The sequence below is a fragment of the Podarcis vaucheri genome (genome assembly GCF_965113315.1).
Source record: "Podarcis vaucheri genome assembly, chromosome: 3".
NCBI classification, from domain to species: Eukaryota; Metazoa; Chordata; class Lepidosauria; order Squamata; family Lacertidae; genus Podarcis; species Podarcis vaucheri.
In genome coordinates, this window is record NC_138761.1 from 49,509,440 (window position 1) to 49,527,421 (window position 17,982).

Genomic DNA, 17,982 nt, shown 5'->3' on the forward strand with positions numbered 1-17,982 from the left:
GATGAGCCAAACATGAGATGAACAAAACATAAATACCTAGTACAGATGAGTGAGTCACCTTACAGCATGGGTAGGCAAATTAAGGCCAGGGGGCCGGATCCAACCCAATTGCCTTCTAAATCCGACCCGTGGAAGGTCAGGGAATCAGCATGTTTTTACATGAGTAGAATGTGGCCTTTTATTTCAAATGCATCTCTGGGGTATTTGTGGGGCATAGGAATTTGCTCTTTTTTTCCTCCAAAATATAGTCTGGCCCCCCACAAGGTCTGAGGGACAGTGGACCGCCCCCTGCTGAAAAGGTTTGCTGACCCCTGCCTTACAGCTTACATAGCTCTCTACAGATTTGTGGCCAAATCTGAATGAAACCAAGATTTATGTATATTTTATACTACAATAAGTTCTATGGTGACAGACCCTCCTACTGACAATAGATATTTCTTCAGGGCACCACTTTTCATAGTGCTTAATGAACATATTGAACAATCATAGTTCTCTCTTCACGCTAATTTCCTCAAGCAGCGCTCTCTCTCTCTCTCTCTCTCTCACACACACACACACACACAGAGAGAGAGAGAGAGAGAGAGAGAGAGAGAGAGAGAAATTGGCACAAGCTGGCTTTGTCTTCAACCAGAATTACTATGTGGCTGAACAATATTCTAACTAATAAGCCTTTCAGGCCCCAAGCATTTAAGATTATCTTTGAATTAACCTCTTTCAGACAAACCTTTAAGGGCTCTTGTAGCTGAATGGAGTGGTTACCAGAAACATCAAGAGAAAATCCTACTGCCAATGGCCATGACAATATTAATCCAGATTATTTAAAACATCCATAAAACAGGTTTTGCATTCTGGACGCATTTCAACCAGCAATGGCTAAACAGGGGGTGAATGTGGGAATGAAAGCGGAGCGTTCAAGTTTTTTTAAAAAAAATATTGGACACTATCCAGCCCTCAAGGCACTGTTTTAGAACTGGCATCCAGATTCCCACTCCCTCCCCTAATCCAAAATAAGTATTTTGGCATTACCCTAGAGTATAATACAAGGGAGCCAAGAATGAGCAACAGGAAAGCAGATGAGAAGATTAAATTTAAAAAATATGAAAGCTAAGCAAGATACATACAGATAAGTGGTTTCTGTGATAATTAATCTCAGTTTTGTAGATGTGACCTCCATTGATCTTTTTCATCAAAGCATGCAATAAAAAAATGTCCTTCTCAATGTATCTACTTGTGTCAATAACAAAGCAGGATAGCAACTGACTAATCCAAAAGCTGTCACTTTAACTCCCGCATTTGTTGACTGATTTTCCAACTGAAATTGACAAATAGGAGCAAAAATTATTTAAAATCAATGTAATATGCAACTGATTTCTCTGACCCTAAAGTCTTTTCTTTCTTTTTTTACAGAATTCTATAACCAACTGTCAGGGTTACTTCCAGATCCTAGCTCACAGAGGATCACGCTAGCCAGCGGTTGTTGATTAAAAGTCTTTATTGAGTTACAGTCTCCATTCTCGAGCTGCTGCGTGCAACCCTACGTCTTATGCTTAGATCGGCGAAGCTCCGTCTGAGTCTCCGCCCCTTGCGCACCAACTTAATATCCTAGCCCTGCTCCACCTTTTCCGCCTGACAGTTCTCCTCTGGGTCCCTCTGCCCCCCTGGGTCTCTCCCTTCCGGGATTCTTCTGACGCTGACCCCCCTGACTCCCCTGTCTCCTTGCGCCGGGCTTTAGGACCTGGCTCTCTTTCCGGGCTGCCTACTGCGCCACCTTCCTGTGCATTTGAACTTGGCGCGCGCGCCCAACCTTCCACTTTCCGTCTAACCGTCACTTCGCTCCCCGATGAAGGTGTGGCCACTCCTGACTCGTGCCCTCCCTCCTGTTGTGAGCTGCCAGCGCTAGTTCCCAGGCGCTCTTCCTCTTCCCTACTCTCTGGCGGTGACGTAGGTCCCGATCTCCAACTGCTCCCCTCTGAGTCCCCTCTGGCTCTTTCTTCCTGGGGTGTCCCCCTAGTCTCCCCCCTTGCCCTTGCCACTGGTGCTCCTCTTTGTGAATCTTCTGATTCACTGGACAGACTCGGAGATCTCGGGTCGTCGTCGTCACTCATCCTTTCTTCTGCCTCCTCCCCCTCGCTCTCTGTTTCCTCCCTTGCCCTCGCCTCTGCTCCTGAACCCCTGACACCAACTAATGGAAATAAGACAGGACAGACATTTTCACCCCATCAGCATTATGCTAAGTTAAAGACACCCACCCCTTTCAGCATGATGTGAAGTGAATGACATTTGCTTTGTAATGTGGGGAGGGGGTGGCACCTCTCTTCTGTAATAATGAGGGTCTTCAGCTGCAATATGATAAAAGGTTTTGAGATCAGAGATCAATAAATGGGTATGAGGACGTATTTTGCCACTTCTCTGCTTAGTGGGCAGGACAAATCACTGTATCAAAATGAAAGATCTGCACTATAATAAACTGCCTGAGTCTTTATTTAACAGTTTAAATAATCCCCTTCCATGACACATGGGAAAGACACCAGTAAGGATGGAAATGGCACAAAAGATTGATAATGCCGCTTCTTACTCAGCACAGGGGATGAAATGATTGCCTTCTGGCCATCTCTGCACTAATGAAATCCTCATTTAGAAATAAAATGCAAGCTTCTTGGGGGGAAAACAACCACATGGAAGGTGCTCCATGTGGGAAGGTGTTCAAGTGAAGTAGATCCTTTCAAGGCTGGGAAGTTTTCACCATGCCATCACAAATGTATGTTATCAATGAATGGCTTATGTGACTATTGTTATTAGCTATAGTAAACCCAATTCCTGGTAAAATATTATGTAACACCAAAATCATTCCAATGCCTCAAAGCAGCTTCCTGAACATCAGGCTCTAAAGCTAAAAACAGAAATTTTCATGTATTTATTTTCTGATGAGGTAAGATGCCCTATAAGATAGAAATCAGAAGAAAACATACATCAGAGTTTTTATACAGGATTTCAAAGTATCGTACAATAATACATACCTTTTAAGGGACTCTGGTAAATCCAAATTGCACGGAATATTCTGTGATGCCTTTGAAGTTTCAGTCAAGGCTTTGCCTATTTCTTGCAGCTCTCCAAGCGATACCCAGCTAAGCAAGGTAGACAACTCACAGTCCTGCGTCTGAATAAACTGATCTTGGTCCTGAATTTCTCTCCTTAGCTGTTGATCTTTAGCTTCTAGAACAGCCAGCCTTGCTCTAAGGATTTCAATTTCTTTCTGCATGAAGTAGAGACAGAATTGTGCATTCTTGTTAAAAAAAGGATGCAATGAATTATACCAAATGGTGCAAGCACACACAAACACATGCAAGAGCCAATTCTCCACATGGCTATAATGCATTTATGAATATCATGGATACCAAGCTCATCTTTCCCACCCAATGAACCTCACCCACATGGTTACAATATGTGCAGCCATGTCACAGTCACATGGGAAAGAACCATAGAAAAGAATCTCTCACGTAACTCAATATGTCTGAAAAGAGCTGAAGTTCTACCTTATCCTCTTGAACCCAATGAAACTCAAGTTGAATGTTATTAATGTAAAGAAAGCTTAATTAATTTAAAGAACGCTTATCTGTGAGTTATGTTCTCAGGATTAGGATCAATATGTTTAAACAAATACAAGCTAACAGCATGAATCAAAGCAACAACAGTCAGTCACTTTGTAAAGGCACATTTCTGAAGATATGCCAACCCTTGAAAGCTAATTCAGCTTTGCAGTTGTACTAATTAGCACAGGAAGAGGAGCTTTTCATTCTGAACTGAAATAGTCTGTCCAATAAATTCAATTTGCACTTTGTGTTACCTGAAACATATGTTATTTGCTGTACAGTTTCTTCTGCAGCAGGAAAACAGACAAAAGTAGTGCTTCAGCACACACAAGTATTTCTCAAGGTCACCAGGACAACATCAGGTCTGTTACTTTGTGTATAAAATCAAGTTTGTAGCACAAACAATTCATTCTCTGTATTACTGATTTGATAATAGAGCCAAAAACCCAATGGTTTTCAGTTAACAAAACTACATCTCCAAACTCAACCGTACTAATTTCCATTAGCTGGTAAAGTTGGAGAAATAAATAAAGAGGGAAATTGTGTTATATAACTTCTGTATTGTTAAATATTTGACAACATTTGTAGGGGGGATACAGGACTAAAATCTAAAATTACAGCTATGTGACACAACATTAAAAAGTACACTCTAACAATGTTATTATTTCAGGTGCACAAAGATCAACAGGCTGGGCCCAGCATTGTTAGGGTATGCCACTCCCACATGACTCTTCCCATCCAGTAAAAAAGCAGTTTCTAAATCTAGCTTCAAATCCTATAGAATTGTAGAGTTGGAACTGAGGATCATCCAGTCCAAGCCCCTGCAATGCAGGAATCTCAACTAAAGCATCCATGACAGATGGCCATCCAACTTCTGCTTAAAAACCTTTGGAATCCACCACTGTCAAACAGCTCTTACCATCAGAAAGTTATTCCTGGTGTTTCATTTGAATCTTCTTTCTTGTAACTTGAAGCCATTGGGTTTGGGTCTTAACAGTGAAACCTGGTTAGTGCTAAGTGTGGTTAATGTTCATTTAAATCAGGGTGGGGAACCATTTTGGTGCTGTATACCAGATCCTTATCAGGTACTAGCCTTGTGAGCCGAATTTGACAGGTGGGCAGGGCTGATGACATCTGTCACATGAAGTCATAATGACTGATTGATTAGGCAATCTGAAGTTCCAAAATCAAGACTTCAAAACACCCAGCAGGGCTTGCAGGGCTTGTGGTGCTTAAAAGCTAAGGCTTTGGCTTTCCACAGGCATCAGCTGCACAAGTGAGTTCCCTGTGGAGAACTTGCTTGTGTAGAAAATCCAGTCTGATTTCCTTGCCAATGTGCAATCACTTTAAGATTTAAGATTGCGCATTGGCAGTTGTATCCCAACCTGTCACACACCTAACATCTCACAGGCTAAATCTGAATCCCTGGTAGATCAAGTTTGACCTGTGAGCCGGAAGTTCCAAATTCCTGGTTTAAACCATTTAATAATGCTTAGAGACGGATAGCTGGAATTCATTCTGGAACAGGAGAGGCAGCATACAACTCCAGGTGCCATGTAGGGCTTAGAGAACAGGCCAGGCAAAAAACTGAACAGGAACTTTATTGTTTCTTTTAACCAAGAACAGAACAGCAACAAGCAGCTCTTCATTCTACTCAAATACAATTAGGTCTAATGCCACCTAATGACCAAACCACAGAATGATGCTATACTCCATGGTTCACTCCCAATCCTTTAACCTTTGTGGAGGGCAAGAATACAATGTTAGAATAATGTGACTATAACACTACTTTAGGGGATAGGCCCAGGGAGGAGGCTCAGCTAGAGGCAGAAGGAGAAAGTAGCCAGGGAATGAAGACCTATTATACATAGTTCTTTAATAAAACTATTTCTTCTTCAATTCCTCTGACCTGCTCATCATTGAAACAGAGAACATTACACACTACATCTGCATTGGTTCATGAACAGGTAGACCTGCTGGCTTTTGACAACCCAGCCTTTTTTCTTCAGCAAAGAACTTGTACCTATTTTTGAAAACCAATTACAACAAAAGCTACATCATAAGTCAACATGTACAAGTTTCCATTTATTAGTTATGTTCATGAATATTTCCTATTTTACTAGAAGAAGAAGAAAATGAAGATTTCAAAACCGTGTAAGAAAGTTAGGCAAGAACAACATTTTTATAAAAATCATTGCATGTCAAACTTCTAAGTTACTTTTTCAAGAACCTAAATCATGAAGTTCATTGATCAGACACTGATAGAATAAACGAAACAAAGAATAAATGAAATTTGTCTTTGAAAGTTTTATTTCCCTCCCGCTCAACTAATTTCCAATAGCCAATTAAATTTAAGAAAGTAAATATTTTAAAAATACTCAGAAAAGTAAAAACATGTTCATGAACAACTAAATCTTCAATACCCTCCAACCTTGCAAGAAGTTTGCACTACTCCTGTGGCCAAAATTATTCATTATTTTTTTAGACTGCCAAATGGACTAAGATTCTAATTACTGAACAACAATAAATCCACTTGACCATACTTCCCATTTGCTTTCCTATATATAAATATTGACGCATATACTGGGACATCATGTCCTTCTTACCTGTATCCATGCCTTTTCTTCAAGCAGCTGATCTCGTTTTGTGGCTGAAATTAGTAGTCTTCCCTGGTGAGGAAAATTTAAAATCTTCTGTTCACATCTCTGCAACAGCTGTTTTTCTTCTCTATTAAGCATTTCAAAAATAACCATTACAAACGCTGACATGTGTTGCATTAGCAAATTGGCAGTCATCTCCTAAACATTTAGAAAAACACACACTATCTTCCAGGTCACGGTGATCCAGTCTCTAAAAACATAGTTGTGCCAAGCTTGAGAATTTATTTAAATTTTAAAGCAGTTTAGTGGTCTGATGTTGTGTGGGGCCTTGAGAGTTTAGCAGAGGCCATAAGGTGGGATCACTAATTAAAATATGATGGCCTAAGGGTCTTTTTTCTCTGTGTACACCATACAATGCTGTTTGCCTAAAATGCATCCATTAGTGTCTTAAATGAGTGGCTAGAGGCAAATGCATAAATGCAATTTTTTATCCCCACCATGACAAATTTCTTTATCAATTAGCTCTCCAGTCCTCAGTATTTGTGCTGATATCTGCCTGGAATGTAACAATACTACCACCTTAAAAGATGGCAGAAAGCCATGCTGAGAGGCTGTGCTGATGGTTTGTGGGAACCAGCACAAGAAGTCTCACTACAAGAACAAGATTTCCCCGTTTCCTCCCTCCCCCATGCACCCTCAATTGGCTCTAGAGTGTCTGGAGAACCTCAAGAACAGCACATGGTGGGAGAGAGCAGATAATAAAATGCTTGTACTAATGGAATGACTGGAAGAGTGCAAATTTGAATTCCTCCCTATATAATTTGTTAAACTGAGCATTTAATGGCCAGCATTTACATGCAAATCCAAGGAAAGTGCATAGATGAATCACATCCTTTTTTGTGCTGAATCGCACCTTTCCAGAATTCAGTAAATTGCAATTAAATATTATTGTCATAATTTTATTTAAAACTCCATCTCATTTCCAATACTACTGTAAGGGAGTAAAAACATTTTCCTCACCAGCAGGTGGTGTATATATGGAAAGTCCCACAATCACTGGTATGCAGCTTTTTAAAAATAGTGCCAAGCCTTTTAATATGTGTGTGCTTAATGTAAAACAATCATGAATAATTATTTCACTACCATCCAAGAAGTGCCCAGATTTCCCCAAAGCTCTCATTTGCTTTGAATTTTAGAAAGCAAAAGAAAAACACCTTCTGAAATGATAAATTAGGCTGCAATCTTGGGCACATTTACCAAAGATTGACTTCCAAGCAGATATGCATAGGATTGCACTTTTAGATGACTGGTCCTACTTGAAGATAGCACACCTCAAAATAACATTTTCCTACTCTTGTTAGGAAAATCATCCAATAGGAAATTAGATTTTTAAGGTGAGCATGTTGCTGGATTACCATCTTATGAAACCACTACTTACAGAAACTATGCTGCACAGTTCCCTGTTTAAAAAGGGTTCAAGCACATTCCCTTGGGTCGGCTTGGAAGCAGGATTTTTATTGGCGGGGGGGCTTCTTTTCCCTTATTAGCGTATAAAATAGAAGATTCTGCTGGCCTGTGCAAGGCTGAACAGATAAATCATTTAATTCATGTGATATATCCTTTGCAACTATGTGTTCTTTAATTTCTCTTATAACACAACAATCATTCATTCCCCAGTTACAGTTTCAAAGTTCAGTCAAATGCCTTCTGAAGTCACTTATGAAAGTCACATGGGATTTGATTAGTTCGGAAACACTTGACCTGCTAAGAGGGCATGAGAGAACAACATGGGAAATCATTAAGGGTGTGGACAATACCACTCGCCTTTCCCACTGAAAATATGAACCTTGACAAATGCTTGTGCAAAGACAGTAACAGTCATAAAGAACTGATTATAAAAGACTTGAACAAGGAAAGAATAATCTAGACAAGTATGAGGTTTTCTTTCCATGAAGTAGGAGATTGAGGGAGAGGCTAAGCAAAGAAAAGAAAATGTCAGGACCTCTGCTATGGTGAGTAATAATCTGCAACACCCTTCCCCAATCTGGTACCCTCCAGATGTTTTGGGCTACACTTCCTGTCTGCCCCAGCCAACATCTGAAGGGCAGGAGTTTGGGGAAGGCTGATCTACAATCCATTTAGATGTTCTCCTGTGCAAGTCACTCTTAAATATATCAGACCTATACGTAGCCCTTAGTGAGGTTTGCAGAGAAATACTTCTTGTTAAACAGTCATCATCATTAGATACATATATGATCAACCAACAATAGGTCAGTGCAGTATCACTATCCCAAAATGTGCAGATGGAGGAGCCAAGTCTGAGAGTTAGTTATCTTAAGGCCACCCAGTTAGTTCATGGCAGAGACAAGATTCAAATGAAGGGCTTCCTGGTTCACAGCTCAGCATCCTAACACTGCATGAGCTCCCTGGACCTCTTTTGGTAAGAAGTGTGCAAGTCAGCAAATAGTGGCATGTGCTTTTAAGTCGGCCATGGGTGCCTTGGCAGAAAGGGAGGTATATAAATGCACTCGCTCACTCACTCAATAAATAAATAAATGACAAAGGCCCATTGATTTCAATTGAGTGCTGGGTTTCACCCTATGTTCACAAATTTCAGCACAGTTTTTAAGGAAGCTTAAAACATTATCCTATACCACTAGGGCCAGCAAACTTACCTAGGAACTTCCCCATACAATGCCACTTGAACCTGTGCTTTAAATCTCTCCAAAAAGCTGCTAATTGAAGGATGTTGTGAAGGAAGCTGAAATTTTAGTGCACTTTTCTCATTCTCCAGCTCTTCAAGTTTTCTTCTAAATTTATCAACTGGGAAAACAAGGAGGAAAACACATTATAATTAAATGATTCCGGGCTATATTTTGTTCGAAAAAAGTCTGGTATAGTGATAAACAAAAGGGACACATCATAGACAGAAAGCTTTGGTTATGTGAAATATTTTAAATGATAGCGACATTATTAAAAATGCAGCCAAAGAGTCACACTGGTTGCCAAGCTACTTAACCTATATATATGTAAAGAACCAACCCTTGACATTATTGCATACACTGTTGAAAATGGTAACACACATTATGAAACGTGCAGTACTGACATCAAATGCTTACAGCAAAATTAGATGTGACATTAATCATACGCTTGTTTTTTTCCTCCACCAAAAAGCAGGTGGAGGGGGAGGCAATTTGAATCAGGACTAAAGCAAAAAGACTGTGGGGATTTAACCCTTTGCCTCTGTTAGTGTCCCAAAATGGATCAGGGCCCACACAACTACTATTTGACCCCATCTTTATGTGCCATCTCATTTTGGGTAAGTCAACTCTATATTCCCTATTCGAAAACTTATTTCTTAAGAACTTATGTCTTGGGTTGAAATAACATTGATGAAACTTTGAGAACTTGGACAAAAGGCATACTTGAAAACAATATTAACATCTTATTTTATAAAGAAGCTGCCTATCTTCTGTTAGTAATTGACACTTAAAAAAGTTAGCATCCTTTTGTTTCTTTATAGAGGCTTTTAAATTCCACAGAGTATATTTAAATATACTCATTTCAAACAAACGTAAAACAATATTTTTATTCTTTGAGAAACAAAAGATCCTCCAATACTTCCACCATTTCCAACCACCATCACTCAGTTTTCATTATCAGAACTATTATTTCACTCTTAAGTAGAAAATTCATCTAGGTGCTTTGAGGGAAATGAAAATACATCTAAATGAGGGCTAAACTGAAGCAAATGGGGGCAGCTTTTGTGAAGATTTTCAAAAACTGGAGGGGTCCCCAATTTGAGAAGGCCATCACAGAAGTAACCACCTAATTAGATGTGAGAGAAGCATGAGCATTCTCCCAAGCATTCTCCCTGGAATACATCAGGAAGAACTTTCTGACAGTAGGAGCTGTTCAACTGTGGAACAGACTCCTTGGGACTATCCCTCCTTGGGGATTTTTAAGCGGAAGTTGGATCTGTCATGGATTCTCTGATTCTAAGTTTGGTTATAAACTACAGTGCAGCTTTCAGCACCTGCAAATGACTGCATCAATGGTGGGGAAAGGTATCAATAACCCTTTGCCCAAAGGTCATTTTCCCAATCAATGCCCCATCCCTACCCTTTGTCCAGTATCTTTTGTCAATAAATAGAAAAACAGTCCACAGACAGGGTTATGGGTACCTTTCCCACCCACTGCCATAGCAGCTATACTTTATTTTTTGTTGATTTTAAAGTTCACCTATCTCCTGTATTTCAGCTTACTCCAGAGAAGAGGCGTGGAAGCTGCTTCTCTGCAGCATGACTCCCCTTCCCCCCTCTCTGGTCCATTCCAGTCTAGACCATTTAGCATTTTGAACTGAACCTACAAACCTACTGGGAGCCTGTGAATTTGCCACAAAATCAAAGTAATTTGCTCCAAGCAGCACCCCCTTCTCCCCATTAATACTCTGAATAGAATAAGACACTGTCAAACATATTCTGGGAAACAATTACTGAGGTCCAATTTAAAAAGAGCAAAACACACACAGAGAGAGGCAGTGATAACATACTAAATGGAATAAGATGTCCAACAGTGATAACATCTAGCAGCCATTTCTGTGCCATCAGTCCCCTAGGAATGACTGGTACATGGAAAGCTTGCCATGCTATAGCTACAGGGTTCACATTTCAACACACATATCCTTCCAAACAATACGCTTCTGTCAGGTTAGCATTCCATCAAATCTGTCAATTGCATCATGTTTTTGCGCTACAGGACAAGATGACACATTGTGTAAAGGTCAAGTGGGAAAATGTCCCTTCCACTACATCATCAACTTCAGCTGGTAAAGGTCATTCCGCCCAATAGCTGCTCCTACAGAAAACAAATCTACATGAGGAAACGATCCAATACCTGAGGAAGAAGTGATCCAATACCTTTTGTCTCATCCAAATGTTTCTTCAGAACCAAGTCAAACTGCCTATTTCTTTTTCACAGTTTTAATTACAGAAATCTAGGCTGCATAGAATGGATTGCATACAGGCTGGACATAAATTTCAACAAGTACATTTTATAAGATGTCAAAGGTTTCCCATTATCCCATATATGATTTGCCATTAGAGCCAATAAATGTGAAGTGCTTTCAGTACTTAGAAAAAGAGCTGTTTGGGTTGTATGCACTCTTATGACGATCCCTCTATAAACTCTAAGTTCTAGTTACTTTAACTAATGTACTGAACTCAATAAAATTCCAAGTATGAGATGTATTTTCCCTTAAAAACAATACCAAATGAAATGGATCCAAGTCTGTTTTGTCTGAAAGCCTGTTGTTTGATTTCTACATGTAGACACTCAAATAAAGTAGTAAGAACTGGCCATGGTCAAAATCCATGGCATGTGCCACTGTTGATTTCAACATAAAGTAGTGGTAAAAGTCTAGAGAAACCTTATACTTAAATATAAATATAAGTATGCTGCATGGTTGCCAACACAAAAAGATTCACAAAACATTCCTGAAACTATAAAGTTTTAGTAGGATTCATCTTTTGGTTATTAAAGCTGCAATTATATGTACAGTGTACTCACTTAACTGCCAGCAAACCCCATTGAACTCAAGAGGACTTACTTTGCAATAAGGATGTCAGAGAATTCCAACAAAAACTGAAACAGAGTGGAAATTACCAGTGTTCATTTGTTCATCCCTTGTCCAGAATGAAAGCAATCAACTGTTGTTCCTTTCAATCTACAAATGTTACATAATTGATTATGTTGATTCCCATTTGCGTTGTGTTTCCTTTGCACCAAGATGAATGGGATAGAATAGCATAATGGCAATGTAATTACACAATTTACACAATTAATTACGTAAAATATGTAATTTCACTACAGCGGACAGCGAGACAAATATAGTCATATTGGGCAGAAAATGAACTGCAGTGCAATCAATACATGAAGTACAGGGGTTGGCATCCTGTTCATATTCCCAGATCTCTCAAGAGTGCTTGATGAAATTATAGAACTACTCCAAACCTCATACCTTTTTACATAGGCTTATACCAGAAAAGCATGAACCCTTTATCTAAAAACAAATGCTAGGAGACAAGTATAGAATTTTCCGATCAGTCAAACTCTGCTGCGATTAGACAATTATTATTGCAGGAGGTTTGCTCCTCTGACATCTGTTTATCATTATGGCCAGTTAATTAAGTGTTTAGAGATTCTCATTCATGACAATACCAATGTGCTGTCAAACTAGAAGCTGCCATTTTCTATCCTCACTGACAGTCTTGTGGATTGGTTCGCTTGATTAGGCAGCAGAATAGAATGAATGCAGGTCCAGCATCTGCAAGATTAAACCTCTTTTTCTTCCTTCCTCCAATTTAGCAAGGCAGGACAGCAAATGGAATTTTCATGAAAAACTCTCAGATTTTTAGGATCTCATATAATTGCATTTGCAAAATTTCCCTGGAGGTTTAGTAGTAGGAGAGGAGCCATTATAAACAGCAGTATTGCCTCTAAAGAAAGCCATTATTCCTTATTCTGGCTACATAATCAAAATTTACTTGAGAACATAATTAAAGAAAATACCTTTTCAAATAAAGAAAATTTCCCATGGGGCAACATTTTCAAATTTAGATACGTACTCCAAGGCGGCCGCTATCATACCTAATTATACATTTCACTTTAACATTTAATACTTGGTAAGCACATACAATATTTCCAGTGAATTCAAAGGCAGTTCATGTTCTCAGCACCTATTGACATTCAGAAACTTGAACATTGATATAGGCAATTGTTCACACTATTTTTAAAGGAACACAACAAGAACTTTTTTGATAGAAAAATGAATGGTGGTTTTGTATAAGAGCACAGTTGTGTGCATCACAATCACTTCAGTGGGGTTTAAGCAATCAATGCTCATGGTATTTCTTTTGTGCCATTTAAGTCAAAATGCTGTGTTACTATAAAATAGAGCAAGATTAATTCAAGAGACACAACCTTTTCCATCTGTAAGCACAGTTCCATTTTATGAGAAGGAGTGGGGAACCTGTGGTCATGCTGGCTGGGGCTGATGGGAATTGTAATCCAAAAATATCTTCAGAGTCACAAATTGCTGACCTCTACATTAGGATGTATATAAGAAATTACACAAAGACAGAATCAATTTGTCCTACTTTTAAAATGAGAGGAGGTGCCATTCCATTCCAAATCAAATTATAAGTTACTCTACATCAATAACCTGCCTGAACAAGTGGTAAGGATGAAATGCCCACCATTTCCAAATCAAAGCATAGCAAACAACATCAACTCTTAAACTAAACTGTTTGTGTGGTAAGAATTCCATTCTAAACTATCTGAGGCACTTACCTAACCTATGTGTTATAAATATCAAAAGTCATAAAACTGACTGAAGAATTCAAGCAATCTGCAAGAGAGTTAATAACATATGCAAGCCAAAACAATTAACTTTCTAAAGCAATGTGGTCCAAAGCATAACTAAGATAATAAATCATTTTCAGATACTGCTGTTGCCTGGTACCATTCTCAAGGGTAAAGCATTATAGCCAAAAGAGTCTTTTCCTCAAAAGCCAGTAGATTCTTTTTCTTAAACTTGACTCTTGAAAACTTGCTTGCTGTCTGCATTCAGTTACAAAGGTAAATTTGATGTTTGCCTAACAGCATAATCCTGTAAATGTTTACCTAAGAAAGCAAAGATGTGTAATATTTTGTCAGGAATACAACATTAGCAGATAGGATCATCCATTAGAAAGTTATATGGATAACCCATTCAGATCAAACATTTTTCATGTGTATGGTCTAAATTGCTAAATATTACCATCACAACTAGTCCTAAACACTAAGTTAAAGATCCCATCATAGCAAAATATGGTTTTCGTTTTGTATATTCCTTCAACAGTGGTTTTTTGAAACTTTGCTGGGTTGATTAAAGTGCATGCTAGCAAACACTGATTTAAATAAGCACATTTCCCCAAAATACTTAGCAAACTCATATATCTCTCATATGTAATCTGTGGAACAGAACTTCACCACAGAAGTATAACTAATATAGAACAAGAGTGTACAGCAGTGATGGGAAGCCTGTGGTCCTCCAGATATTGTTGAACTCCAGCTCCAATTAAAAGGGCCATCCCGCCTGAAGTTCCTTATCCCTGGGTCTTTGTCTACAATGGTGCTCATTTTTCAGGTTATCCCTACTAAACAGCTATCATGTATTGAGCAATAATTTATGCCTTATTTGAAGAACCCAAGCAATTTGTTATGTTTATACTCATCTTTTTTATTTGATGCAAGGGAATTGTTTTGTAGGTGGGGGTAGGTAGGTAGGTAGGTAGGAAAAATATGCTATGTACACACACAGTTTGGTGAAAGACTCAGCCAGGAAGCACTATACCAAGCAGATTGTGGCTAACAAATCGCTGGTCCCACTCAAATACTAAAGTGGGAAATTTTGGCAGCACATACTAGTTTATGCAGCCCAAGCAGCATCACTGGAGTCCAAAGGAAAAAGTATCTGAAGGGAATCAGAGGGTGGTGTCCAATCATGTCCAACCATGGAAGATCAAGAACAAAGGAGCCTTTAGAGCTGGAGAGGCAACATTGAATCCCATTATTTATAAATTAAAAACTGATTGTCCATATCACTTGACAAGAAATAGCATTCCTCTGATACAAAGATATTCTTTGGGAGTATTCAATGAAGGTATGTGTATGTGAACTCTTTGATTTTCTGAACTGCATTCAATTAATGTGGTGGGACTTGAACGTACAACAGTATAACATACAACCGGTGTGCAGAGCCTAAACTAAACCCCTTTCACATGTGCATATTGCCAGGGCCCACACTGAAAAGAAAATAATCTGAAAACATTTATGCCCTCCAAAAATCCTATACAAACATTCAAATTGGTACCAAAAAAAGCAAGCTACCCATTCCATCTACCTCCCACAGATATTTTACTTAAAAAATAAAATCTTGGCAGCAAGTTTAACCTTGGAGCTGTCAAGTTCTGTCATGAATAATGAGCCGTAACAACATTCCAACATCCTTGGACAACAGAAACATTTCTCCTCTGTGCTATGCCAGGCAAAATGACTTCCCCCTACCATCCTACCTGTGAGAGTACGTATGGTAATGTGGCCATCAAGAGGAGATTGCAAGTAAATACAAATGAGCCATTTCATTATGTTTCATCATACAGACTGTAAATTGGGTAATAAATAAACTGTGTAATTAATAAAATAATGTGTAAAACAAAAACATGTTACATTTAAAATTAAAACAAGGAACAGAACAATACATTTGCCCTAATAGTCACTCAACAGGGCATCTGCATATGATAGCATATCTACACTCAAAATAAGCAAAATCTGGTAAAAAGAATTCAGGCTTCTCTCCCTAGACATATAATAGTAATAATGAGTTCTTAGCATCATCCAGAAGGATAATGTGCAATATCCTATTCAGTTAGGCTTTCCAATATGAAAGTTGTGACTGTGCTCTGTGTTTATTCAATATAGATAGAAATAAACCATCAAACAGCACTTTCACACAACCACACTCTGGATCTCTTTTAGGAGTTGGTTAATCACTACAATATTATATACGTTCCTATGATTAACAAAATCGAGTTTTCATTTATGTGGCAAAATGTTTCACTTTCCACCTTAATCAGCTGCTCTGATATATAGTTGTTGTTGTTTTTTTAGAGAGAGAGAATTACTGTTTCCTAATCAACCAAGCCAACTATCAAAATAATCCAACTTTGATGGCGATGTAAGACCTCCTACTCAGTATTTCACTGAGGTCATGTCAATGTAACATCTCCTCAAGTCAGTAAAGGGCAAGGAGTTTCCCACCACAAAACCACTGGCAATATATTGCAGGTATGGTAATCTGTGGTCAGTGGTAGGCAGGAGAGCGAGATACATGATAACTGAAATCCAAATGAATGCATTATTCATATTACCAGCACCAGGCATTCCATTTAATTGGTGTTTAAATCATATTGTGCACAGCGTATCAAACATTAATGAAGTCCTAGGAAAGGATTGTGGTTAAAGAAGCAAGTATGAAGCAGGAATTCTCACCCTTCTGAAGTTCCTGATAACATACGTTTTCCATAAAATCCAATTAACTTGTGATTGTTTACTAGAGATGCAATCCATCACTTCAGTGAGGCTTGCAAGGCTGTGGATTACATCCTAAATTAGTTGTTCAGCTCATTATTTTAAACAAACCAGGGGGCTGCCTTTAAGCTACTGTTTTTCTTTCTATGGTCTCACCATCTCAATTTCACACTAAATATGTCAACAAAAACAGCACACGGACCTGACACAGTCCATACCTAGTCCTCCCACTCAACGATGGGCCCCAATTAGTGCTATAGCCATTGATCAGGTCTTGCACTAGAAAAAGAAAAATAAGCACTTAATTTTTATATATATATATAAATATATATATATATATATATATATATATATATATATATATATCTCCCCATGACTAGGATGGGTAATCCCTCACAATATCTTTCTTCCCAGCCACTGCCCTGCCCTTTCCCTTTCATTCCTAAACCTTCCCCACCCTCAAAACCAGTCTTTTCTGGATTTTTGTTTTTAACTGTTTTTACTGATATCTCTCTTTCCTTCTTTTTGTAAGCCACTTTGTGGGTTGTTTTTTAAACAGTTTATGCCCCATATAAATTTGATGAAATAGAGAAAATAAAAAGATTCAGAATTCGTTTATTTAACAAAATGCATATGCTGCTTGACTGTAAACAACACAAGAACCAAGTTTGACCTTTCCCTATACGGTATCTGAAAGTCTAATGCAGGCAGCAGGAGCTTTGCTTCTTTGTTCCCTTGCTGGAGCACAGTAACAGAGAAGCAATCCCATAATGAGAAACCTATCCCTGGATGCAACTCAGGTCTAGGACAACAGATGTGGGAGGGAGGAGCTTGAGGACAGGCACACCCTGCACCTGAGTGTCAGATTCGCTTAGGAAAGTGGTTTCGGATTATTGTTTACCTTTCCCTCCTTTGCTTTGTGCTCCAAGGAAAGATTAAACAAAAAAACAAACGAAACCCAAGTCACCTTGCATTGTTAGATATTGATGAGTGGGTGATGGGTACAGATATGTTTGTCTGCTAGCAATTGACTAGAATTTGCAGAGGAAATCTGGGAAAAGTGGATAACTTGACACTTTCACTGGAATTCTCTCAATTAGCTACCAAAGCAAGGGAGAATTTGCATCCATTTTCATACAATTAGTAGTACTGTGTGTGTACTTCAACATTAAAAACATCCTTCCAGTAGCACCTTAGAGACCAACTAAGTTTGTTATTGGTATGAGCTTTCGTGTGCATGCACACTTCTTCAGTAAGTTCACACACACTTTTTAAAAAGCAGCTCGTCCCTTCTTAGAATTTGGTGCCCATTTTGAAAGCTGTGCTAGAAACCAGACCACACACACACCCCCAACAGCCTGAGATCTAGGCAAAGGAAGTTTTCCTGGCCAGTGAAGGAGCTTGTTTCTCTAAGAACAGAACTGCACACCAAAGAGAAAAGGGTTTGTTGGGGTAAGGGGGCACCACTTGTTTGCTAAACCCAAGTGGGGGCAGCAAGGTGGCTGTGAAATGAATTTCCAGAGGTCATTCCAGATCCTGTGAGCCGCTCCAGAGTTTAGACAGGGCAGAAACAACATTACCCAAAGGGCGAGTTACCATATGGCAGAATCAGGTTGTACAGAATGGTGGGAAAGCCTTCATGGGCTGAATATGGCACAAAG

General features: G+C 38.9%; 1 protein-coding gene across 5 annotated transcripts in view; it reads right to left on the reverse strand.

The window, feature by feature from the left end:
* DISC1 (DISC1 scaffold protein) overlaps positions 1 to 17,982 on the reverse strand; it is a 161,413-nt gene that overhangs the window by 117,569 nt on the left and 25,862 nt on the right. For all 5 annotated transcript variants that reach the window (XM_082215013.1, XM_082215009.1, XM_082215010.1 and 2 more), the window contains 3 exons: positions 8,866 to 9,013; positions 6,197 to 6,317; positions 3,018 to 3,253 (listed from right to left, as the gene is read on the reverse strand). In XM_082215013.1, the coding sequence (XP_082071139.1) occupies positions 3,018 to 3,253; positions 6,197 to 6,317; positions 8,866 to 9,013 (505 nt within the window). The remainder of the gene's footprint in view (positions 1 to 3,017; positions 3,254 to 6,196; positions 6,318 to 8,865; positions 9,014 to 17,982) is intronic.